Source organism: Rhinopithecus bieti, unplaced genomic scaffold (genome assembly GCF_001698545.2).
Source record: "Rhinopithecus bieti isolate Rb0 unplaced genomic scaffold, ASM169854v2 scaffold_22452, whole genome shotgun sequence".
In the NCBI taxonomy this organism is placed as follows: domain Eukaryota; kingdom Metazoa; phylum Chordata; class Mammalia; order Primates; family Cercopithecidae; genus Rhinopithecus; species Rhinopithecus bieti.
The window spans coordinates 801,055-828,478 of record NW_016810444.1 but is presented as its reverse complement, the minus strand read 5'-3'; the positions used below and the strand labels follow the sequence as shown (position 1 = coordinate 828,478).

Here is a 27,424-nt window from a genome sequence, read left to right as displayed (position 1 = left end):
TACGTAGATAAGACAAAAAAAAAAAAAAAAAAAAAAACCACAAACCAATGAAAATAAGTATGTCTTTATTTGCATGTTTGCAAATGAGAATTCAGTGTTTCCTTTCTCACCAGCTACAAAAGACTTCAGCCTACTGTGTGTAAGGCACACGGCATCTGGATGAAGCTCAGCTGAGTTGTCTTGGGAAATACAGAGATTTTTATGACGAGAGCTTTAAACCCAGCCATTAGCAAATCTGGATGTTTGCTGGTTTAACATTCCCTTTTTAAAGGGAATATATTATTGAATTTTCAAGAATCAGATATACATAGCATTTTAGATGAATGCATTAAGAAGTCTTCAGCAGTGATATTAGACATTGGGGCATTCTCTTACAGGCAATGGATGGTGTCATAAAGAGCATATTTACATTCATTTTAATTGTGGAATTTATCATTGGAAATGCAGGAAATAGTTTCATAGTTCTGGTGAACTGTATTGACTGGGTCAAAAGAAGAAAGATCTCTTTAGTTGATCAGATTCTCATTGCTTTGGCAATCTCTAGAATTAGTCTGGTTTGGTTAATATTTGGAAGCTGGTGTGTATCTGTGTTTTTCCCAGCTTTATTTGCCACTGAAAAAATGTTAAGAATGCTTACTAATATCTGGACAGTGACCAATCATTTTAGTGTCTGGTTAGCTGCAAGTCTAGGTACTTTTTATTTTCTCAAGATAGCCAATTTTTCTAACTCTATTTTCTCTACCTAAAGTGGAGAGTTAAAAAGGTGGTTTTAGTGCTGCTTCTTGTGACTTTGGTCCTCTTGTTTTTAAATATTTTACTGATAAACATTCATATAAATGCCAGTATCAATGGATACAGAGGAAACATGACTTGCAGTTCTGCTTCATGTAACTTTACACGATTTTCCAGTGTTATTGCATTAACCAGCACTGTGTTCATTTTAATTCCCTTTATTTTGTCCCTGGCAACTTTTCTTCTGCTCACCTTCTCCCTGTGGAAACATCACAAGAAGATGCAGCACACTGTCAAAGGATCCAGAGACGCCAGCACCGAGGCCCACAGTGGAGTTATGAAAACTGTGATCACTTTCCTCCTACTCTATTCCATTTTCTTTCTGACTTTTTTCATGTCAGTTTGGATCTCTGAACGGTTGGAGGAAAATCTAATTATTATTCTTTCTGAGATGATGGGAATGGCTTATCCTTCAGGTCACTCATGTTTTCTGATTCTTGGAAACAAGAAGCTGAGACAGGCCTCTCTGTCAGTGCTATGGTGGCTGAGGTACAGGTTTAAAGATGGGGAGCCCTCAGGTCACAGAGAATTTAGGGAATCATCTTGAATATGTTAGAAAAAAATAATTCATAAGAAATTCTTGTATGTTATATAAATTTATACTTCCTCAAGATTCTTTCATTGTGTATAACTTTGTGAATTTTACAAAGGTGTGTTTGGAATCAACACCATCCAAACATATCACAAATTAGGCTATATGAAAGTATGTATATTACCATACAGAGAAGAATGTGAATACTATAAAGAGTTCTTATACAAGCAGATAATATGGATTTTGTATCAATCATTAACTTTTTTGAGATTTTTAAATGAGAAACTTATAATGTATGAGATACATGTGTATGTATGTATGTGACACAGTTACTAAAAAATAGACTGCTTAGCCTTACATCTCAGTCTGGTAGATAAAGTACATAAAAGAATATGGAATTTTAGTACCTATATTAAATATTTTTAGTTTTTGTATAATATTTAGTACCTGATTAACATGTATGCAAAAAAGTAATTTGCTTTGTTTGTTGAATTAGAAGTCAGCTGCCTTACTAAATGATCACATTTGCTTTGCTCATTCTCTTGTCTTTGCAGATAGAAAATTATATCATCTGCATATAGTGATTTGTAATGATTATTTTACTTTTCCATTTCACTACTTGTAATTCTTTTTTTTTGGGATCAGTTGTATAATGAAATGGTTTGAACATTCAAAGTGTTAAGTAATTGTGATCGTAACTGCTGTCTTTGCAAATGGAGTGTTTTCTAGTGTTTTAACACTAAATATAATACTGACTCTAGCTTTGAGATAAATTCTTTTAAAAATAATCTTCAGGGAGAATATTTGTTTCCTACATTCCTGTGTGTAGTAGTATAATAAAATCTCTGTTAAAAACTATCAATTATTTTTGCTGTTTATTAAGATGATCATACTTTCACTCTCCTCTGACCAATTAAAATAATACTTGTTAATGGTGGTACACAAAACAATGATATGTCTTCTAGTCTATGCATTCTAGATTTAATAAAATACAATATATGTATTCATACACACACACACACACACACACACACACACACACACAGAGAGAGAGAGAGAGAGAGAGACAGAGAGAGAGACAGAGAGAGAGAGAGAGAAAATTACAACCTTAGAGGCAAATTGGAATTCAGAAAGTAGCTGCAAGGTAATGAGAGGTAATCTCCAAAAGGGGAAAATAATCCCAGTTTGAATAACATGAAAAATTGTGTCAAAGAATTGTATGCCAGAAGATAATTGATTCATTTTTTCAAGGGCTAAGAAATGTAACTATAATCCTGAATTCTTTGCTAAAAATTTGTTCTGGGATTTGAATTAAATAATAACATTCCCCTCTCCCCTTAAAAAAAGACGAGGGCTGTTTACTAAGCATACCTCTTTACTGAAAATGCTACTAACCAATCTGCTTCAGAAAGAGTGTTATGGACTGACTTGTTTGTCTCCAAAATCCATGTGTTGAAGCCCACATCTCTGCGTGACTATATTTGGATGTAGGACTTTTAAGTAGGTAGTTAAGGTTAAATTAGGCCATACAGTGAGGCCCTAATACAATAGGACAGGTGTCTTTATGAGGATATGAAGAAACAGGCATCTGTGGGCACAGAGAAGACACAATGATGTATGATTCCATTTATACACCATTCTAGAATATGGAAATTAATCTATAGCGACAGAAAGCAGATCCATGGTTGCCTGGTAACTGGAGGTTTGATAAAGAATGGGCAGTGGTGAGTTGGCGGAATAACACAGGAACATAAAGGAAACTTTTGGGGGTAATATATACGTTTGTTACCTGATTATGGTGAAGGTTTCACACGTGATGAGTATCACATGGTGAGACACTTATGAAATTTTACACTTTATATCTGTACAACTTATTTCATGTCAAGTATACCTCAAGTGGCATATTAGAAACAATTCAGGAGGAAAACTGCACGCAAATATGCATTCTTAAAAACCTCTTTGCAACTTTAGAAGAATCAAATATTATTTCCTATTCTTATTTTTTTATCTTAGCCTGGGCCTTATGTTTGCTGGAATAAAATATGTAGGAATTCTTGTTGTCTTATCCACCTTACTGGTTTGTCTTCCCCAATAGTAAGTTTTTAATGGAAGAATGCTGCAGGGGTGTGTGTATGTGTACGTGTGTGTGTGTAGGAGGGGGATGGGGATAGGAGAGCAACAGCAGAGATCTCCTCTGAAGTGAGTTCTAGCTTTCCTAGGGCCTAGGTTCTGTTTCATCATTGAATGTCTCATGAAAATTCAGTTTCAGAGCCTGCTCCATGACCCCATTTTCATTCTTGCAGGAATTGGTGTGTTCCTCAAATTCAGCTCAATATCCTGGAAGATGCCAAGCCTGTAATGTCCATCCTACCTCTGCCTGGGTCGTGTATTGGGGCTCCTATCCTTGAAAGTTTTTTCTTGAAATTTCCCATTTTTGTCTCCTTAACTCCTCGATCTGGATCCCTACAAATTCGAGGATAATATAGACAACTTGACAGGTCTTTGCTGATATAGTTTACTGCTCCCAATTGCTTTAAAATTTTTCTTGAAGAAATAAGAATACATTGGGATTTAACTCCACTGTGTTGTTTAGGAAACCTGTACATACTTACTTTGGAGTAAGATTTAACAGCCAGAGAACAGATGTTGCTCAGCAGAGGTGTGGGGAAGCTGAATAAAACCCAACCTTTGGTAACTCTAGGGGAGTGGGTATTACTGAGTAGTGGAGAAGTGCAAAATGAGGACAATTCATGTTCTGCAGATGTTCCTCTGCTTTCTCAATATTGTCTGTATCTGACCAACAAAGAGACTGCTGTGTGGGATTAATATGGAAGTTCTATCAGTTTCCATAAGCCCTATAAACGGTTCTTAATATGGAGTTCTATCAGTTTCCATAAGCCCTATAAACGGTTCTGAAATGTTCCTGGATATTTTCAGTTAAGTATTAGAGAATGTCAAGGGTAATTACGTTTTTAAAATATTTTGATATCTAATATTTTTAATGTCAGGAGAAGCTTAATAAATATTAATGAAGGAAGAAAGAATTAATTATTAGAAAATCAAAGGTTTTGAATCCATATGATTTCCTGAGCCCTATATTCTTATTGCCAAAAAGACAGCAGTCATTCCTGGACAATAATCCTATAAGGTTGTTCTGCAAAGTGTGTGTATATGGGAACTTGCAAACAACTAATTGATAAATAAATGTAAATTATCAGCACTCAGCATTCAGGAGTTATGGCTTCTCTGGATTCATTCAGTAAATTTCAATGCTTTGAATTATAAGAGCTTTGGATAAACTATGAAAATATCCCTTCAGTCTTCCCTCAGCATTCCTCAGTGGAGATGATTTTAGTGCTCAATATACTCCATCTACTAATTTACATATTTGCTATATGTTATACTTCTATGCATTGAATTTTAATGTGATTGATAACAATTAAAATTCATGAGCAAATTGTGAAGAGATTAGATAAAGCAAACATGCACAATGATGCAGAGAAGTGTCTTTATTTGTCTATTAATAATGAGAATTCAGTTTTTTCTTTCATCATGAAGTATGAGAAATTTCACTTTATGTTAAGAACATACAGTATCTGGACCAGAATGCACATAACTGTCTGAGGCAAAATAAGCTTTTTAGGAAAAAAGCTATGTGCCCATTCATTAGTACACCTTAGTGCTTTCTACTTTCATATTGAGCCTATAGTTTTTTTTAAAGGAAGAAATTAACTGCGCATCTGATAATAAGTATGCATGCCATGCACATGTGATAGATGAAGAAATTGTCAGCATTGAAGTTAGACATTGGAGCTCTCTCTTTGCAGCCATGCTAACTGCCTTGCATAGTATCCTCACTATAATAATAAATATAGAATTCCTAATTGGAATTTTGGGGAATGGATTCATAACACTGGTGAATGGAATTAACTGGATCAAGATGTGACAGAGATCTTCGAATCCTCACTGCTTTAACTATCTCCAGAATTTGTCTGATTTTGGTAATGACAGTGAGATGGTTTATAGAGGAGCTGTAGTTATCTTTACAGATGAGCAGAAAGAAAGTTATACTTGCTATTGCTGGGAATGTGGCTTATTTTTTAAGCATCTGGTTTGCCACAAGCCTCACCCTCTTTTATTTTCTCAAGATACTCAATTTTTCAAATTCGCATATCTTCACTTGAAGCACAGAGTTGAATTGGTAATTTTGGTCATGTTGTTAAGTCTATTTGTCTCATTGCCCTTTAATCTTTTTTTTTTTTTTTTTTTTTAATTTTACTTTAAGTTCTAGGGTACATGTGCACAACATGCAGGTTTGTTACATATGTATACATGCGCCATGTTGGTATGTTACACCCATTAACTCGTCATTTACATTAGGTATATCTCCTCATGCAGTCCCTCCTCCCTCCCCCTTCCCCACAATAGGACCCGGTATGTGACATTCCCCTTCCTGTGTCCAAGTTATCTCATTGTTCAATTCCCACCTATGAGTGAGAACATGCAGTATTTGGTTTTCTGTTCTTGCGATAATTTGCCCTCTAATCTTAGCATGGCAAACACGTTTCTAAATATCCGGGTACATCCATGTGAAAGAAATGTCACCTCAAGTTCCAAAAGCAGTGACAGTGTAAACTTCATAAAACTGATTATATTTACTCTTTTCTCTATCCCTAAATGTTTTCCTCCTGTTAATCTCACTATGGAAATATCTCAAACATATGAAGCTCAATGCAATGGAATTCAGAGATCCTACAGTCAAGGCCAATATAAGAGCCATGATATCTGTGATGCTTTTCCTCTAATTATTTGCTATTTACTTTCTGTCTTTCCTTGTAGTGGTTTTCCATTCTGAGATGATACAGAAGAAACTGGCCCTTATGCTTAACCAGGCTACTGCAATTGTTTATCCTTCAGGCCCCTCATTTATCCTGATTCTGGGACACAGTAAGCTACAAAAGGTATCTCTGTTTCGGTGCTGTGGCAGCTGAGGTGTGGGTCAAGGCTGGGAAATCCTCACATTCATAGACCATTCTGGTGACCATCTCATATAATCTAGAAAAAAAATGTTAAAAATTCTTGTGTAGCATTTTGTCTTTCTTTTAGGGTTATTCTACAATGTCCGATATTGAATAATTTTCAAATATTTATCATAAAAATGCTCTTACGTACAGTTATGAAATGTTAGTTGCATGTATATGTTTAAAATATTTATACAAATGAAAAATCACAAGAATTATCTAATTATACAAGAATTTTGCCAGCAACAAATAATATAAATACTGCTTCAGTTTTTACTTATTTGGAAAATGTTAATATGGGTATGAAAAATACGCATAGTGGACATACACAGTTGACCCTTCAAAAAGGTGGGTTTGCACTGCATGGGTCCACTTACACACAGATTTTCTTCTGCCTCTGCCACCCCGAGACAGCAAGACCAACCTCTTCTTTTCCTCCTCCTCTTCAGCCTTGTACTCAACCTGAAGACAACCAGGATGAAGACCTTTATGATGATCCACTTATACTTAATGAATTGTAAATATATTTTCTCTTCCTAATGATTTTCTTAATAATATTTTATTTTCTCTAGCTTTTTTACTACAAGAATACAGTATGCAATACAGGTAACACACAAAATATGTGCTAATCTGTTTTTGTTATTGGTAAGGCATCCAGTAAACAGAATGTTACTAGTCAGGTTTAAAAGTCAAAAGTAGTAATGGAGTTTTGACTTCACAAGGGGTCAGGGCCTCTATCCTTCATGTTTTTGAGAGTCAACTGTATTTACTAAAATGTAAAAGTAATAATTTTTATGCCTAACACTCTTCAAATTATAAGAATCAATTTACAAATAGTTGTTAGACATTTCTCAGAATCAAAAAACAACCTGTATTTTGCTCACTCTTTCCACCTTACTACCTTTTCATTCAGTGGTTCATTATATATCTGTAACATATATTATAAGATGTTTATAAAATATATAATATATAATCATTTTATAAATATATAAAATTAGGAAACTGAGAATTTTCCTGGGAATTCATTAATATTTCTCATTATAATTGCAAGATATGTACACAATTCAGATTTTAAAGTATGAATCTCCAACATTTATCTTACTTTGTGAAGATGTTTTTAAATGTATATTTTATTTGATCATGCACCTCTGGGTGATTGGTAAGTCCAAAAACTGAATGACATTAAGAAAAGAATTAGTGAGAAAAATTTATGAAAAAAATGTGAACTTCAGATACATGTAACTCATACCAGGACTGATTTGATACTGGAAAGGAAGGAATTGGAAGTTAATCCAAGTATTGTATGCCAAAACTCATCTAAAATCAAGTTCAAGTAGAGAGATAAATGATCATAATGACCAAAGGTCAATGTTACTAAATTTTGAATACAATGAAATGCTGTTTCATTACGTTCTGTGTCTAGAGTAGAATGTATGATTTATCAGAACAGCAAAATTGTTAGTCTTTTCCATTTTTGTAGCCTGATGACCTAAAAGAAAGCCTGGACACAGAGTAGTTGAATAAATATTTAATAAATTAACAGTTGAGTAAACGATTGAATGAATTACATAGAAGAGGATGACAAGAGCAAACTTAATCCACTGAAACATGAAGCTTGCATATCACAGCTATTTTCCAGACCTGGCTTATCAATTTATATGTACACTCTCTGAGTTCAGGAATTTCCAGCAGCCAGAGCTGCAAACTCCTCTGGTGCAGAGAATACATCATTAGGGGTAGCCATCACTGGGAAAGAAGCTGTTCTTATAATTGGAGGTGGAAATAAATTAGAATAAAACAATCAGATGGTTGCCGTCACAATGGCATTAAAAAGTTGAAGATTATGCCTTTTGGTTTCTTCGTGATCACGTTCTTCTAATATTTACTAGCTGGTTATTGTGTAATCACGAGGTCAGGAGATCGAGACCATCCTGGCTAACACAGTGAAACCCCGTCCCTACTAAAAATTCAAAAAAATTAGTTGGGCGTGGTGGCGGGCACCTGTAGTCCCAGCTACTTGGAAGGCTGAGGCAGGAGAATGGCGTGAACCTAGGAGGCGGAGCTTGCAGTGAGCCGAGATCGCACCACCGCACTCCAGCCTGGGCGACAGGGCAAGACTCTGTCTCAAAAAAAAAAAAAAAAAAAAAATTGGCCGGGCGTGGTGGCGGGCGCCTATAGTCCCAGCTACTGGGGAGGTTGAGGCAGGAGAATGGCCTGAACCCGGGAGGCGGAGGTTACAGTGACCAGAGATCGCGCCCCTGCACTCCAGCCTGGGTGACAGAGTAAGACTCTGTCAAAAAAACAAAAAGGAGCTAATATTTACCCAATGCTTATTTTGTACATGGTACTGTTCTAGGTGCTTTATGTGTGCTATTTGTTTTATATTTAATCCTTAAAACATTCTCATTCCCTTTGGTTTACAAGGAATCAGAGGCATGGCAGGGCGCGGTGGCATATACCTGTAATCCCAGAACGTTGGGAGGTCACGGTAGGTAGATGCTTGAAATCAGGAGTTCGAGACCAGCCAGGGTAATATGGTGAGACACCCCCCACCCCCCACAAATAATACAAAAATAGATAGATAGATAGATAGATACCAATAAATATTTCAAAGAGGAGGTTCCAAAGGGTACACAGTGATGGTTTGGAAAAGGGGAGAGAGGAGGAACTATGAGTTATGTTATTACTATTTAGCTCCATACACTTCTGTTCAGTAAGATTTTTTTTGTTAGTTTAATTATGTACTAATTTAAAAGTAAGTATTTAAAAATGATACACCATTCAACAGCTGAAAGTCCAATGACCATTTAGCAGGAATACTGGACTTGAGAAGCTGTTGGGAGGCACAACTCAGCAAACAGTGAGGTGAAAACTTTACATGGGGAGTCTTAGTGTGTGGACAGAAGGCAAAGCACCAAGGAAAGAACACGGTTCCATGTCCTCATTGCCAAACCAATTTAAGAGAGGTGATTCGAAGACAGTGATTCTCAAAATCATAATTACCTTCAAAAGTTTGTGAAAAGTACAGTATCTTGCCACCCTGCCCCAGAGTATCTGAATACAAATTAGAAATGGGTTCCTGGACAAGGCAGTATCAAGGGGTTTTCAGTTGATTCATTGGCAAAATAAAGCTGGAGACCTGTAGTAGTTGGAGTCTTTGATGGAGAACAAACTGGAATACCTGACATTGAATCCTAGATTACTGGGGAGGCTGTCCCTGGGGAGGGCTTGGTGGTCTGGCCCTTTGGGAAGATGGAGGTGGTCCCTGGGGTTTTCCAGGAGGAGGTGGGGGAGGGCAATGGGGATGGTATCCTGGTTGAGATGCTCCTTGTGCCTTTTCTGGAAGAGATAGAGGACCATGGTGGTGGCCGCCTGCTTGTGGGGATGGTCTTCGCTGGTTTTCAGGGGAAGGTGGGGATCCAAGGTGGTGACTGCCTCCTTGTGGGGGGTGGTCCCTGCTGAAGATCATCATCCTGGTTTTCATCATCAGCGGGGGTTCAGGTGGGAGTCCTCCAAAAGGTAGTGTCTGAGGTTCCTCATCTGGACTCTGGTTAGTCTCCCTCATCTGTGTGAGCTGACACCAGAAGAGCTGAGCTCAGTGCTGGAAGATCTTCCTGTTTTCATGCCTCTCTGTCCTTATCACACAGTCCCTCTCTCCCAGAACCTGCCTCTCAGATTCCTGATCAGAACTCCTCTTGATCCTTATAAGGATGATGAAAAGTCACATTCTTTGGTCACGTTCCCCAGAATCAAGTTTGCATGATGATTGCCTATATCTCTAGGGGCACTATCATTAGTCAACTCCTGAGAAGAAAATGATGATAAGAAGACACTGGAGAACTGATGAAATCCACAAGAAAAAAGAGAGAAAAAGTTCATTGAGAATAAATTGGAATTCACCTGATATTGTGGAGGGAATGTCATCCTTGATGACATCTAGAAAAGATGCCTATGATGAAGAGAAAAGTTATTTCGTGAATCTTTCAGGGCTCACGTTGTTCTACAGAGAAAGGGGTCTTCTTACCACACCGTGTGCATCCCCTAAGGTACCTCATCAGCCACCGTCTGTGAAGCTGCTGGAAGAGGAGGAAGATGTCTGGGGAAGCAGGGTTGTTACTACACTGAGCATCAACTATGAACTCAACATAGAAGAGCACCTTTGTGTCCTCCCTGATGCCTCAAGCTTTAATGCTAATTTAGTTAAACTGCTTTGAGTATTTGAACGTCATATTTGGGATTCTCTGCCCTCTTCCTTCTGTAAACACATTGCTTACATTCACATATTTTCTCAATAGATACAACCAGGAATAAGCACTTGGATACAATCTTACACATACACCTCACAGCACATTGAAATATGACATGTGGGGGAGGGAAAAACAAAAATATTTCACTTTGATTATTCTATATCACTATGTAGACAGACACGAGTGTTTTATCCAGTTTTCTGTCTCTGCAGTAGCTCTGATGTGTGTTTATCTCCTTCATTGATGCTGATCCACTGTACAGCAAGACCACCATCATCCCTGTCTACTGAGATCAGTATAGGATCTTCACAGCTGCACTTCCTTGAATCTGCCTTGCATTCTCCACTGCATCCTTCAAAGCACAGTCCCAAGTCTCTATAAATGCAAATCTTACTCTGTCATTCCTCTGGTAGAAACTCTTTATTAGGTGTTATCTGTGTATTAAATAAATTATAAGACCTTGGTGTGAAATGCAGGCACAACAGGTCTTCTGATCCTAGGCATGAGAACTCCGCATTCCCATCTGTTTTCTCACCCTTCCCTCTTCCCTCCACTATCCCCCTTTGTAGTGTGAGGCTCCTAAGCCCCAAGCAGAGTCATGGCATCATCTCCCAATTTTTCTTATCTTCATTTAAGCTCTGAGCTGAGCTCAAGGCCAGCAGGGCCACTGAGAGCAGAATCAGCAGCATCTTGAAGGAGGTTGTGGAGTTGCTCCCAATTTTGTGCTAGGAGAAACATGGAAGTTCCCTTTATACAGACAAGCAGAACAATGGCACCTTTGAGCTCCCTACTGGGTGGACATCAGCATTTAATAGACTGGGTTCTGCTTTGCTCACTGCAGGTCCAGTGTATCCCTTATTTCTCTTCAAGCCTTTAGCACAGCAGGAAGCATTGGGTAGGATGTTGTTTGTGTCTCATTTCTAAAAGGTACAACTATGACTTGAACAAAGGTTTTGAAGGACCTGGGTGCAAGCAATCAGCTCAGTGTCAGAAATGAACTTTAGACATTATTTGATTTTCAGTTTGTTTAGTAAGACTGTTCTTTGATTTTCCACCATGCTTTTCATTTCTGTGTACGTGTGTGTGGGCAGTAATCCTACAGCCAACAGTGCACATGGTCAAGATCTCTGGATCTGATTATAGCCTACTTCTACTTCTTATGATGTGTGTTTACAGATAGTTTCACATTTAGTAAAAATTTTGATGTGATAGAGGTCAGTCTCTGCTTATCTGTGAGATGTGTGAAGGCAGCACACTCCAGGGCACACATAGACGACAGAAAGCTGCCCTGCAGCCTGCTCAGGCTAACAAAATTATCCAAGCTTCTGTAGATCTCACTCCACTCAGGGAAGGCTTGGAGTTGTGCAACACAGGAAGGCTAAAATTTTGTATTTGTATAAAAAATGTATTTTTTAAAAAATTTGTATTTGTATAAAAGTATGTTTAGGGGTTATTAAAGCAAAACTGAACACAGAAACCACTGGACAAACTGAATACACCTCAACAAACTGAATACACAGCTCCTCGAGTGAGCCATGCAATCTCACGTCACTAAGACTTCCTTCATGCTCTCCCCTTTCTCTGGAATGTTCTATAAAATTCAAATTTCACTTTATTTCTTCTAGGAAATACTTTGACTCTCTTCCACTCCTAATTAAGTGGCCACAATTATACATAGCAGTAAGATAATGACATACTCCCAACAAATGGTCTCTTTCATTGCATTGGTCTTCTGGTTTTTAGCCAATATTTATGTTGCCCGTTTTCTCAGGTTGTTCTTCCACATAGAGGATTTTTTTTTTTTTCTACAACATTCTGATACCCATTCCTCCTCACTCTCTTTCTGGTACTTGATATTTCATAGGCTGAGTCAACCTCAATATGTGTATTTTTCTTCTTATATCTGTTTCTCCCCCCCGCCCCCCGCCCAGTGAATTTTGGAAGATGTCCTTTATTTTACCTTCTAAGCAATGATGTATGGTACTCCTCACGACATTTGTTTCATTTGAGTCTGTATAATTTTATCATAAAGTGTTGTGTTTCCAAAAAATCATCAGGGTCCTACATTGATCCCTCTTTTTTTCAGCCACTGATTCTTCTGTTAAACCTAATAATTCCCTCTCCATCAATTCTTGAAAGATACAGGTTAGTCAGTATCACCAGGTGCCACTTACCATTTCAGACCTTGTGTAGGTTTTCTGTCATTGTTCAGTTTTGTGCACAGTTAGGGATAATTTCAGGATAGCTTGCTTGCAAGCATAGCTGGGGGCCCATGTGACCTGAATTCCTAAAGACAGGCCCCATGACAGGTGTGGACAGGTGGATCCTGGGCTATGCATATGAGGGTCTGGTCTGGCCTTTCTGAAAGGTTGCAGATAGTAGTACAGGAAGGTTTCCTAATACAATAGACTTTGCTACAGATAACTATGTCCTTCCAAGGGGATCGGGCAGATTTGTATTTTTCCTGGCATAATTAGAGACATATTTGAAGAGGGAATATATTATTAATTGGCAATTCTTCTCTGGCTCTGTGGGAAGTGGGTCAGTTCTAATTGGGCTTTATGAGTTTTATCTCAGGTGGAGAGTAGTTGCTTGAACCTAGCAGGTCCCACTGTGGTACCGGAATTATGGCCTCTGGTTTCACCAGACATTGCTTTACGTAAGAACTGAAGATGAGCAGTCCTGCCTAGGAAGCTTGAAGTAGACCATCAGGTATAAGAAGAAGGTCAGCAAAGAACAAAGGGAAGTGCTAGGGAAACATTGCCTCATATTCTCTGCAACTGAGGAAGCTGAAGTTCTGGTGCAAGACAGACTGCACCTTGGCTGTAGAGTATAGAAAGAGAAAAGGTGATGCCTCCGATTATCACTCAGCTCAGGCCTTTTCCCTGACCTTCTTCAAAATCGACCATGAGTAAAAGTGACCAGAGTATCAGGAAAGAGTAAATATCAGCTACGCATTCACCAGGCATAACAAAAACAGAGGTGATGGAAGAGTCAAAAGGGACACTGTCTGAGAGTGAGGGTGGCTTAAAGAGAGAGACAAGATCACAGCAGGGTCTTGGGCACCTGCAGGTAAGTAGAGGCCCACAGCAATCCACTTGCCTTCTAATACAGATGTTCATATTTTGAGATCCTGATGGTTCAATTTTCATACAAAATTTGTCAGAAACAAAATTCAGCCCATAACACTTCCCAATCTGTTCTCAGTCACTGGCAGGTGTTCACCCAGTTGTTCAAAAATCCTCACTCCTTCCAGGCACTGCCCATTAGTGGGTCAATTGCCTTCACTTTCGAAATGCATACCAAATATGACCATTTGCATAATCTTTACTAGAAGGCAACTATTCAGCCCAGATCGCTCTCTTCTGATGGACTTTAACAGCCCCCTCGCTGGTCTGGTAACGTTCTTTTCCTGGCACATTCCATATCAGTTTTTCTCTCAACAGTCAAAGTGATCTTTTAAAAGTAGAAATTAGATCATAATACCCTTTTGCTTTAAATGCTCTTGTGTCTTCCTTTTGCACTTGTGATAAGATATAAATTTCATGCCTCCGCCCTCTCATACCCACGTGTCTCTGTCTTTCTTCAAGACTAGGAAGCTCTCTGAATAAGACAGAAAGAAGAATCTTCAACTTTACCATGTACCAGTTTGCCTGGAACACTAAAGACTGACTTCTGCGGAAAGATGAAAATGACAGCAGATAAACTGCTACTTTGAAAGAGTGAGTTGCATTTAGTCCTTGTGGTCTGGGAGGAGTTCATGTGAATAGGAAGAATTATTGTATTCAAATTGCATCAACTAACCATTCTAATAATACAGTTAGCAAATCAACAAGCTTGTTTTTGAGAATTCAACTTTGCTTTGACTTGTCTAAATATTTTGGTTACACTATTATGATGATGATTATATTTTATTTTGATATTGATGCTTCATAAATAAATACAATTATTTTAATGTATTTATATTCTTTCCACCTACATAGCCAAATTGGTTATAATAGGGAATATTTATTAAGCATTTACTATTGGCCATTTAACCTTCAGAACCATTTTATGGAAACATGATTATTATTATTTTCTTAATTTTCTCGATGAGATGAGTTAGGTGCACGCTTAGAGTTCGTATAAAGGTAGCAAGTGGACTGGGAGGCCGTCAGTCCTCAGAGCTGAGTTCTTGCTTACTGTGCTCCACTGGTGACTTGCTCTTCACTAGAAAGTGAGATGGAATGAGGTCCAGAGGACAAACACAAGTTTCAATTAGAAGATTTGTAAGGTTATATTGTCCTAAGACTTTCACAGGTGAGATGAGAAAAAAATATTTTTTTCCTGAATGAATAGGTTCGTTTTAAATCATAAACACACAAAGTTTCTAGTATTGTGCTCTCCCCATTGCTTTCATATAAAGATACTCATACAGATTAATCCCTTTTCGTTCTAATTTCTGAAACCCTGTCAGTGTAGATCCTGCATGTGTTTTCTTAATGCATACTATGTGCCTTTTTCTGCGGGGGCATATTGGCATTGGCAAAATTTGTGGATGCCCTTTTAATTGGACTTATCTTGGATTCTTCTAATCACAGGGAACGTCAAATTTTAGAAATCCAAGAGGAAGACTGGTCACAGAGTTGTCTATAAAATGATTAATTTGTATACCACTTGCACAGCTTTCAGTCTTTTGCATGAGAATGTCTCCTGTGTCCTGGCCCCAGAGCTGGTGTTCCTTCCTCAGTGGTTGGGGCTGTAGAAGGAGGCAGCACTAATCAGCCTAAAATCAAGTGTCCATAGCCCCAGCTTGCTTCAGCTCAACAATGTCAAGGGGTGTCCTGAATCTTTCAGTTACACTTCCTTTCAGTTCATAGAGAAATATAATCACAATCATATAAACACAAAGCAATATCTATGTCCCCCACATTTTAATGAAGATTTACAAAGAAAGTAAGCTGATATATTTAAAAGGAAGATTTTGTTACAGTGATTAATCAATGACTCGCTTTTTAAAAAACACCATTCTGTACATTTTCTCTAACAAAGCAATGTTTCCCCTCCTGCTTAAGAACCATAAATTGGCCGGGCGCGGTGGCTGACGCCTGTAATCCCAGCACTTTGGGAGGCCGAGACGGGCGGATCACGAGGTCAGGAAATCAAGATCATCCTGGCCAACACGGTGAAACCCCGTCTCTATTAAAAAGTCGAAAAAAAATAGCTGGGCGTGGTGGCAGAAGCCTGTAGTCCCAGCTGCTCAGGAGGCTGAAGCAGGAGAATGGCGTGAACCCGGGAGGTGGAGCTTGCAGTGAGCCAAGATTGCGCCTCACTGCCCTGCAGCCTGGGTCACTGCACTCCAGCCTGGGCGACAGAGCGAAATTGTCCGTCCAGAAAAAAAGAAAGAAAGAAAAGAAAAGAAGCATAAATCATTACCATATTTTTTGATTTCAAAATAAACATTTGTGCATATTTAGCATTGTGGAAATTGGGAGGTGTGGCACATTGCATTTTCCAAGGATAGTCAAACAGTATCCTTCATTTAACGTTTTCTTCCTACAGTGGGACTTTGACATCCTCTCTTGAAGGGGTGAGGTGTGACTTCACCGGATTGAACCCCTGCCATGACCAATAGCGTATGTCAGAAGTGATGCTTTGTGACTTTTGAGTCTATATCATAAAAATGCCATGCAACTCCAACTCGTTCTTTATAGAATCTGCCACAGGCTTTGAGGAAGCCCATGCTGTGAAACAGAGATCTAAAATCTGTTTTTAAAATGATTGCATACCTAATTGTCCCCCCAAAATTTGGAAAAACCAAGTTTTTTTCAGTGATTGAATCACTATCTGTATCATATTATTTCTTTACATGCATAACTACATATCAAAAAATTCATTTATCATTCTTTTCTACTGATCATGGCAATATTTCAGATGCCTTAGTCCTTTTAGTCCTTACAATAGTTTTGAGGATTTTTTTGCATTGATGATAACTTTTCAGAGGAAAAAATAGTATCTTAATATGATTGGGTGACTTTCACGAAGCCGTACATTTTATAGGTATCAGCATAGTTAGGAAATTCGAAGGAGGTGGGAGGTGGGGGAGAGTAAAAGAGAGCGAGCGAGAATTACCTTATTTATTAAAACGGTTTAAATTCCTAGCATCAAATAACAAGAACTGCACAGGATTCAGTTGAAGAATGATCAAACTTTGATGCAGATTATACACTGCATCACAGTTTAATTTGTCAATCTGAATACATGTAAATTTCCAGATAGGAAAATACAGCATTAAAATAGAGCCAATTTTCCAGGTATTCCCGTGTACATTGATTGCACCACTGTTCTCTCTTCCTGTCTGGGTTTGGTTTTGCTGATTCATAAACTCTGTTAATTTTCAATTCATCATTCCAATTCCACAATTTTATCTAAATTTGTAGTTTAATGTAATTTCTCTTTCATTTTCCTTGTTCTTGGGTATTAATTTCTTTTTTGCTTCTTCATCGCAAGTTTATTGGGACATTGGGAAGAGCAGAAATCAGTCCATGTGTTCAATGCACTGTGCATTTCAACACCCTAAGGATAAAGAAACACACTCCTACCACAGTTTAAAACAGAGTCTACAAATAGACCTTTTGTTTATTTGTTTTCTCTTTCATTTTACATTTATTTAAGTTACTTTGCAGGGCAGATTGTTATTATCTACGTTCCTAATTTCAACAGAAGCATTTGCTATCTTTTCTTCATTGGCTGCATAAAAATAACCTGACCATGAGTTCTTAATCAAATGGCTATTTCCACAAGTTTATTGAGTAAACTGAACCTGTCTTTGCAACCCTAGAAACAATTTTAATTGACAAATAATATTTTATATTTTAATAAGCTGACAAATATAGTTTTCTATAACAAATGTACATGGTTTCAAGTCTATTACTTATCCATCTTTAGAACCACCAAAACAAATCTCTCTGTATTGTAAGAAAATCGTGGTGGGGCTTTCTTACATTTTGTTGAACAGTTGAAGGCTTATTTAAACGAGCATCCAATCAAGATTGACATGTTGCTTTTTGTCAGATGTAAATGGTCCATGAAACAAATAAAGCTTGAACTCTGAGGTCCTCCTTCTGCATAGACCCCTTCCAAGACTCTATTTATTCTAAACACAAGAAAAAGGTATTAACAAGTTTCATGAACTAGCATTGGCCCTATTTCTACCCACTTTTTAAACTTAAGCCTTTATTTTTTTTTCTGTCTTCCACTTTCCCAAATGGTCATCCCCAACACAAACTTCAGTAGTTTGGGGATATCTGAGATTTTTTCTGAAAAGAAGACTTGGAAATTCCTACAGAAGTCAGTTTCTAAATAATCTGATTCTTATATCTACAGATAAGAGCTAACTATATTCCAGCACTGGTCTAAATGCACGGTGGGATTGCAGGTTGTATAATAGATGGGAGAATCCAGAAATTATTCTGTATTGATGTTCAAAGGTCCTATTAAAGTGAGGCTGCTTGTATGACTTTAAATTTTTGCTAATCCACTAGTTTTTACTTGGCAGAGCATACTCCCTTTGAAATGCTACCCTACATCAGTATCTGTAGGATTCTCACTTCTCAGTATAGAATAGATATTAAATGTTAGCTTATGTCTTTTTTCCTTTATAATCCACGGGGTCGTTAGAGAAATTCTCATGTTTGAATAAACAAAAAAGCAGCAGCTTCATGGCCCAAATTAATCTGGTCCTTTTTGCTAGTGTCCTGGCCCCACCTGTTTTCACACCTTCCTTTTTAGAGATGATGCTGACTGTGACACATATCAACACAGGGAGGTTCTTTGATTTTTAAAGTGAAGAGCAATTTCCTAGGAGGTTTTACCCTTTAAGAAAGAAATTTATTCTCTGACTTCTCATACATGTCACTACTGTTTATTCTGAAGAGCCCATGACTGGAATACCGGGTACAACCAGTTATTTTTGTAGGTTTCTTTATCCTTGGTCTTTTGGTTTGTCTTGGGAGACATTCCAGGACAGATTTAATAAGTAGAACTCTGAAATTCTGCCCCCATTTTGTACCCTTCTTACCCAGTCATCATGTTCACATAGCTGAGTCCACACTTGGGGAGAAGAGAGAATATGGTACTAACTTATGAGGACAGGTCCAGTTCACCTGCTACTCTTAGGAAGTTCTGACTGTGAGCAGACCAAGCCTTTAACCAAATCCTTCTCAGAGAGTGTATCTGCACTCCATTTCCATTGGCAGGATATCAGCCATGGCAGAACACCTTGGTAGTTAAGAAAAGGAGGAATTTATTTTCACAGACTCAGGGGAATTCTGCATTTACTAATCCTACTGGAGATAGATAGCAGAATGCTTAGACACATGGTGAATGAATCTTACTGCAAGTGAATCAAACTGTTTCTTAATTGCCGATCAACCCAGCTACTCCACAGGCAACAGAGTCCATTTCAGCACCTGTTTGTGATTTTCATCCTTTTCAACCCTCATACGTTACTAGAGATTTCACACCATTTTCAATGTGAATTTTAATCCTTCAAAAAAGAATTCAAAACTTCAATCTCACCAGATGTTAATATCAGCTATAAAATCGAATATAGATGTTAAAGACAATCTTTTTTCTCCCTGTTGCTGTTCTTGTTGTTAAGAAGGTGAAGCAACTATTCTTAATTTAATTTTATTTTAAGTTTCACTGTACATGTGCAGCATATGCCAGTTTGTTACATAGGTAAACCTGTGTCATGGTGGTTTGCTGCACCTGTCAGCCCATCACCAAGGTATCAAGCTCTGCATGCATTAGCTATTCATCCTGGTGCTGTCCATACCCCTACACTCCCCCAGAGACCCCAGTGTGTGTTGTTCCCTTCTCTGTGTCCATGTGTTCTCACTGAAGCAACTATTTTACTAGCCATGAGTATCTGCCTTGTATCCATCACTTTCTAAGAAGGAAGTGAGAATCCTACAGATACTGATGTAGGGTAGCATTTCAAAAGTTTGATTCCATTTTATTTGAGCTTTGGAACAAGGCCACCACATGAGCACAGGACATAGTGAAGAACGAAATATATGCAAAATAATTTAATTAAAAAATAAAACAAAGCCACCACTGAACTCTAGGAGATTGAGGAATTGTAGAAATGTAGAGAAGCACCGGATGTGCCTAGCTGAGGCATTGATCCTGGCTGAGTGGAGGGAATTGAAAAAGCATTGGGGAGAAACATTTTTTAGCTGTTCCCCATTTAATAGGGACTCAATAATTGTTCATTGGAATTGAATTTTGAGAGTTGTTTTTATTTTGTCAGGGAATATGTCACTTAGCTGCCTTGTGTTAATAAGCATGATAATTTTATTGGTCCCTGATACTTTACGAACTCTCATTAACACTTTACAGGGCCATCAAAAACATGAAATGAATCTGTGGAAAGTTTATTAGTTTTCCTATGCTGCAATAACACGTTACCACAAAGTAAGTGACTTTGTAACTTAAAATTCAGAAGTGAGTCACACTGTCTTACAACCATATGGAAAAGCTAAGTTTCATGCTAGAGTTTCTAGGGAAGAATAAAATACCTCTTTCTTCCACATTTAAGGACCATGTGACTACATTGGGTCCACCTAGGTAATCCAGGAAAATCTCTCGACATTCAGGTCAACTGATTAGCAAATGTAATCCCCCTTTGTCATGTAAATTAACATATTCACTGGTTCTGGGAATGAGGAAGCGTGTGTCTCTGGGAGGTCATTATCCTTCATAGCACACACTGGATGGGCATCTTACTCTCCTAGACCTGGTTTGGTTCAGTGCAGGGTGGAGAGAGTTACCCAGGCTTCTTCCAGATAGTCACATGAGGGTGCAAATGAATTCATATAAAATTAGATGTAATGCAAATATTTATACCTCAAAGTATATATCTATGCAGTAGTATAAGATCTGATAAGTAGTATCAGAAACTGAAACGGCAGAAATCTACTTTTAATAACCATTTCCATTTAATGTAATTGTTGGTATTTCTAAGCCATTTGTGTTTTTTCATATTTATACTACTTTTGATGGTTTTCTTTTTCCCAATCTCCTATGGATGCCTTAAAATGTTTTTGATTCCATTTTACTTGATCTGTAAATTTTTTGCATGACTCTCTATATAGCATTGTTAGTGGTTGCTCTGTGTTATGTAGCCATGAAAACATAGTTTTTCACAATCTAGTGGTGTGCGCATTTTACCCTATTAGGTGAAATATGGAAAAGTTGCTTCTTTGTCTTCTTAACCACTCCTGTTTGTAATAGAATCATATTAAACATAGCTCTACATGCATTTAACCTCACAGTAAGTGTTGTCATTTTTGCTTTGACATAATTTATTGTCTTCCAATTTTGCAGCTGAGAAATCTGAACTGGGTCTCAATGGGTTAAATCCATGTCTCAAGGTTGAGTTCCTTTCTGCAGGCTCCAGAGAAAAATCTTGCCACATTCCGTAGTCCTCTTCCATCTTTAATGCTAGAAAGCTAGCAATGGCCATTTTAGCCATTTGAAACTCATGCAGAAAACTCAAGAAGGATAGAAAGATATTTTGTATTTACCTACTTTATATTACCAGTTTTTATTTTTGGTTTATTGTCATTGTTGTGGTTATTCATTACTGACGTTCCAAAATGTTCTCTTCTATCTTTTCTTTTATGATTAGTGACCTTCATAGAACCATTTTATGTGATAGGTTTGTTGGAAAGAAATTCTCTTAGACTTTTTTTCTTTTCTGTCTTCCAAGAATGCCTGGATTTTCTTTTTATTATTGATAAGTAGTTTTATTGGACATAAATATCTGGTTGATACTTTTTTTCTTTCAGCACTTTAAATATTTCAGTTACATTCTTCTGGTTATTCTGCTCTCTGGTAATAACACCATTGTTATTCATATTGTGTATTCTTCTAGCTATGGTTGTCTTTTGTTGTTGCCGAGTTGCGGACCGTAAGTGACACCAGAGTCAGAGTCCAAAGCAATACCGGGGTTGCTTTATTACGAGTTCAACCGGCCTTCGATTTATACAAATGAGGGTAAAGAGAGAGGCCCCGGCGCTGTTTGGGTTCTTTTATGCGATGGTACAAACAATCGTCACGAGAACAGTAGTTACAGCTTATTATTGGTTCCATTTAAGTTGATTGGCCGTTTCTGGCTGGTTCCCGCCTTTTTTCCGGCACCCAAACGGCCTGGGGGTTATCGGATAAGTCCTTTTGTGTAGCGGGGGGGTGGTATGTGTATGTTGCAACTCAAGGTAGGGGTTTTCTAGATGAGTTGTTTGTGTAAGCTGGGGGGTGGTCAATGCATGTTTATGTTTAGATTTTCCCTTAGGGGGCTTTCTTTCAATTTCTTTCTGCTGGTTTCACATTTGTTTTAGTTTTAGAATTTACTACGTCTTCTTGGCATGGATTTTCTTAGGTATATTTGGTTTGGCAATTGCCCAGCTTTTGTATCTGTACGGTTTATGCATTGCAGTTTGAGATTTTAGCTATTATATTTTGGTTCCTTTTCAAGTAAAATTCTCTTGTTCTTCCTTCTTGAGTCAGTTCATCATTACCATTATTTGCTATTGCTTTATGTTTGTTAGGTATGTAAAATTTCACTGTGTTTATCAGGTTATTATATTGCTTTATCAGGCCTGAAGAATATTGGACCCCCCCTTTCCCTCCATCATTTTTTTGATCACACCCCAATAAATTTTATTTAATTTATATGTTATACCAAGTATCAAAATTTTTATGTCATTATACTTACCCCATTCCTTTTACCTTGCTGGATGTTTTTTTCCCCATTTATTTTGGAGTGTACAACCCAGACTAAAATGGAAGGCTATAACAATGCTTCAATGTGTTGAAAGGTTCATCATTTCAAATATCAAATCTTTTCAGGTTGTCAATATATTGATGGTTTAACTCTTGGCAATTGGTCCGTTGTTTTGATTTTGTAAGCGTGTTGATAATTTTTTTTTACCCCAACAAGTATTTTCTCTGTTTAAATACAAACATTTACAAAGAAGGGAATTTTGGTTCGAGGGGTAGAGGCCCTCATGCTTAATTGGTCACCCCCCGCTGGTTGTGGCCAGGCTTAGTTTGTACCATTTACATTTTCATTGGGCTTCTGCTGCATGATTCTCTAATGACTCGTAATGAGATAAGTGTAGGTTATATTTAACAATCAAACCATACATAGTGTGTACTGCATGGGGTCACCCAGATCTCTTCAAAATCTTTTTTTTCTTTTTGTGCACCATCACTAAATCTTTTTCTTTTTTGTGCGCAATTTGCTCAACCTTGATCTTTCTTCGAGCCATTTCTTTATCCTTTTTTCCCTACAAAAACACAGAGTTTAACGGTGTAATTAGAGTCTATTATGTATCCAGGTATGCCTGCTGTTTCTGATGGTGAGATGTACAGAGTTGCAGCCAGATAATGAGGTTGGCGGTAAAAACTTGACTCAGGACCGGTGAATGGCTCGCAACCTGTATCCACTAACTTTTGGGAAGGCGCATGGGAGTGATTCTTGCACAGGAATTTGAGATCGTTTGGGCAAAGGTGGTCCAGTCTTACAAAATTACAAAAGATTCCTGGCTTTTTGTTTGTGCCTGTGTCCCGTGTATGGGGAGGAGGAGCTGGGACGTTGGTTGACTGGGAATTGAGGTAAAAAAAAAGTGAGCCATGTTGTGTCTCTGTCTCAGCCTTAGAAAGAATAAGCAAGTCAAAAAAAAAAAAAAAAAAAAAAAAAAAAAAAGACTAGAACAACAAAAAAGATTTTCTTTTTACTTGACTTCATGCTCCAGGGTTTCCCTTTCTACAGTGCATCTCCCAGTGTCGAGGGAGTCTAAAGCCTTGCAGTCTCTTACTTTTCTTCCACTCACCTATCACAGTGGCTCCATGCTATATCCCCCAGCGCTCCTTCCCCAATTCCCACAGAGCCAAGTAGAATAGCGATTTGAGCACATATAAGCAATTTTAATCTCTACCATCCTTGATGGTTTACAATATTTTTGGGAAGGGTTTGTAAGACCTTTTGTCTCGCTTGACCCAGGGATAACTCAGGCCTTGTTCAAATCCTTAAAGGAACTGAGATCAGAGGAGAGGAAAGGAAGTGATAGAGAGATATGGAATAAGTGTCTTCATGCAAGTAAGCAAGACACATTTAATTTTATATTCAAGCAGTGCAGACATTGTTCAAAAGTCAGTTGAATAAATATTTGAATTTTAGTTCTCCCCAAAGATCTACAACAGGGATGGGAGATCTTTAATCCTTCTACCTCCTGTTATCTGTGGAATAAAGCAAACATAAAAGTGTCATTTGGTAAGTTTGTTTCAATTCTACCATCAAATACTCAGTTTTCAACCATTTCTCTATTCTACACATTAATTAACAGCTTAAAGGAAATTGTCATACATTTTGTTCAACATACCAGCTATTGATATGCCTTTTTTACATTATTAACTGAAAAATAATAAGCGTCCTTACAGATGTTATAAGATTACAAAACAAAAAGCATCCAAAGGATCTAAATTAGGATGCAATGTGGATGTCTAATGATTTGCTATCAGAACTCTCACCAATTGCCCTGTTTGATGACAAAAATGAACGGGAGCACTGTCATGGTGAAGTACTCTACAGAAGCTTTCCCAGGCATTTGTCTACTAAAGTTTTGGCTTTCTCAAAATAGTCTCAGAATAAGCAGATGTTGTCATTCTTTGGCCCTCCAGAAAGTCAACAAGCAAAATGCCTTGAGCTTCCCAATAAACTCTTGCCATTACCTTTGCACTTTCCTCACCCGCTCTTCCTTTGACTGGACCACTTCCACTGTTTGATCGCCATTGCTTTGATTGTGCTTTGTTTCAGGATTGTACTGATAAAGCCATGTTATATCTACTGCCACAGATCTTTGAAGAAATGCTTCAGGATCTTTATCCCCCTTATTTAAATTTTCAGGGAAACCTCTGCTCTTTTCTGTAGCTGGTCTTGTTGCCACAGTTCGGGCATCCACAGAGTGAAAATTTGCTCAACATTAATTTTCAGTTAGAATCATGTAAGCTGAACCAATTAAAAAGCCTGAAGGAGGAGGAGGAGGAGGAGGAGGAGGACAACGAGACAACAACAAGGAAGACCAGTGTGGCCATGTGGCCATAGCTGGATCAATTAGGTACAGAGCAGTAAATTAGTTCAGAGACTGGTAGGGCTCCACCCAAAGGAACTTGGCCACATTCAAAATTAGGATTTTGTTCTTATGGTGTAAGAGAGGGGGCCAGGCGCAGTGGCTTATGCCTATAATGCCAGCACTTTGGGAGGCCGAGGTGGTTGTATCACCTGAGTTTAGGTGTTCAAGACCAGCCTGACTAATACGGTGAAACCTGTCTCTGTTAAAAATACAAAAATTATCTTGGTGTGGTGGCACAGGCCTGTCATCCCAGCTACTTGGGAGGCTAAGGCAGGAGAATCACTTGAATCCAGGAGGCACAAGTTGCAGTGAGCCGAGATCGTGCCAACACATCCAGCCTGGGTGACAGAGTGAGACTCCATCTCAAATAAATAAATAAATACATAAAGGAGGACACGAACTAAAAAACATATTTGTGTAATATGATTATTAAGTAGTTACAGTGAGGAATTGACTCTTGAGAAAAAAATAGACTTGCAATTTGGGGTAAGGTAGAAATGAGGCTTGCTTAGATGGGCAGATAGTGATGATTGTGATAAAAATGGCTGCGATAGAAATGTATTTTGAAGGTTGAACTTTAACATAGCATAGTCTGTTTGATCTGATGTAATGTGATGTATGAGGAAGAGTCAAGAATGTCTTGTAGTTGGCAAAATCACACAGATGAATATAGATGCTATTTACCAAGGTGAAACAGAGTTGAAAGACAATAAACTTGTAGCTACAGGACGGAAGCAGCAGAGGCAGACGAAACCCTTGGAGATACTGAGAGATCCCTGGAGATGTTGATAAAGTGTTCCAGGAAGAAAGATATGCTCAAGAGTGATATATTGCTCAGAGGTCAAATAAGATGCAAGACTGAAAATGGATTCCTGAATAGACTGGAATGAAGGTCAAAGATGACCGTCACACAATTGGAGGGCAAAGAATGAAAGGCTCTATAATGAATGTGGAAGAAAACTTGGAGGTGAGGAAACTTGGAGGAAATACCGTCAATATATATTTCAAGAACTTTGCAATAAGAATAGCAGACAAATAATGTGATAGTAAACAAATATTAAGAATTTTAGGAAGACCTTTATAAAAATGGGAGTTGCTTCAGCAGGCTTGTGCTGATTGAAATAATCCCATGGAGCATACAGGTAAGATTCAGGAGACAAAAGGATATGTGCAGAATCAAAATCCTTGATTCCGCAATGTGATATAAAATCAAGTAGGAAGGGAAAAGATAGAGTCAAGGAGGCTTCACCTAGGATGATAGGAGAGAACTGGGCTCCAGCTGGATGTGGGTTGGTCAACTTGGTAGCTATTGTGGTAAGATCATTCTGTTCTGATTCTTTTTGAATTTCTTAGTGAAAGCACTTAGGCTATCAGAGGAGACTGTGGCAGTTTTCTAATATTGAGCCATTCTCACCATCCTCTTTCAACATGGTGGATTATTTTCCGCACAGCATTGACTTGTTTATTTACTTCTGAGTATTTTTCCTTTGCAGGTCTACTTATTTTCATTGATGAGCCTCACAGAACGAATTCTGAAGGAATGTTACCTTTTTTATAATTTAGAAAAATTTAAACTAGAATTATCTGCTCATAGTGATTAACAAATGCAGCAAAAGAATTTTCTGTGTTCATTGACATTGGAGATGACAGTGACAGTTGCTTGCAGAGAGTTTCCTATATCAACATCATTCATTTCTTTTAGGATTTTATATTCAATTTTTCTGACAATTCTTGAGTCATATTTGATAACTTATGTTAAAGTAATATTAATGTCATTGACATTTTATATCAGAAGAGTTTTACATCTGTTATTTTTTTCAAAATTTTACACTTCTATGATTAATTTCTCCGTCTCATTTTTGAAGTTTGTATTTTTTTCTTTTTTACTTAATAAAATTACATAATGTATGTATCTTTTATTTTCACTTAAGAACTAGACCTTCCATCTGTTATAAATTAGATTGTGTCTCTGTTTTCTAATTCTAGATATTTTAATTTGGGTGGTACACAAACAAAGATTGATATTATGTGAGCAATATTTCCCTATATTAACCAACACGTTCCTAAGCTGTTAGATTTCAAAAGCCTGCATTTCTAATTGTTATAATTAAATTTCTATTTTAAATATCTACCAGTATACACAACATACAAGCAGGCACTAACTATTTTTGAAAAAAGAGAACTAATTAGACTTTTAGAAATAGCCTGGTAGGAAAGAAAATGCTAAAAAACATATGAGGAGACAAAGTGATCCTATTTTGTTTGAAAGCCTAGAAAAAAGTAGTGTCAGAGACTATTTTACTTAGGTTTTTTGACAAAGAAATCTTAATATTTTTAACTTGGAGCATTTATTTCCTCATAATTTAATGTCTGCTATTCTTTCTTAAAATCATTATTGGGGAGCAGACATGACATGATACTATAGGTATATGTTTCAAGAACATTGCAATAAGGAAGGCAGACAAATAATGTCATAGTAAGGAAGAATTAAGAGCCTTAGGGAGACCTTAGTAAAACTGGGAGCTGTTTCAGTAAGTTTGTGCTGCTTGAAATAATCCCATGGAGCACACAGGTAAGATTCAGGAGACAAAAGGATCATGTGCAGAATCAAAATCCTTGATTAGGCAATGAGATAAAAAATCAAGTAGGAAT

At 37.6% G+C, this 27,424-nt stretch overlaps 1 protein-coding gene and 2 long non-coding RNA genes across 3 annotated transcripts in view; all 3 read left to right on the top strand.

Annotated features, from left to right (window-relative positions):
* The first annotated feature begins 380 nt into the window (after positions 1-380).
* On the top strand, positions 381-2,180 carry TAS2R14 (taste 2 receptor member 14). Its single transcript, XM_017892005.1, is given in 2 exon segments — positions 381-729; positions 732-2,180. Coding segments are annotated over 2 exon segments (957 nt in total). The 3' UTR covers positions 1,340-2,180.
* Positions 2,181-3,032: 852 nt separating this feature from the next.
* On the top strand, positions 3,033-6,901 carry LOC108542134 (uncharacterized). The gene is made up of 3 exons (XR_001889175.1): positions 3,033-3,154; positions 6,164-6,285; positions 6,795-6,901. It is a non-coding gene; the product is annotated as an uncharacterized LOC108542134 (long non-coding RNA).
* A 1,886-nt stretch (positions 6,902-8,787) lies between these two features.
* The window catches only part of LOC108542135 (uncharacterized), a 41,250-nt gene continuing 22,613 nt past the window's right edge, over positions 8,788-27,424 (top strand). Inside the window, exons 1-2 of the long non-coding RNA XR_001889176.1 lie at positions 8,788-8,833; positions 14,183-14,314. This is a non-coding gene — a long non-coding RNA (uncharacterized LOC108542135). The remainder of the gene's footprint in view (positions 8,834-14,182; positions 14,315-27,424) is intronic.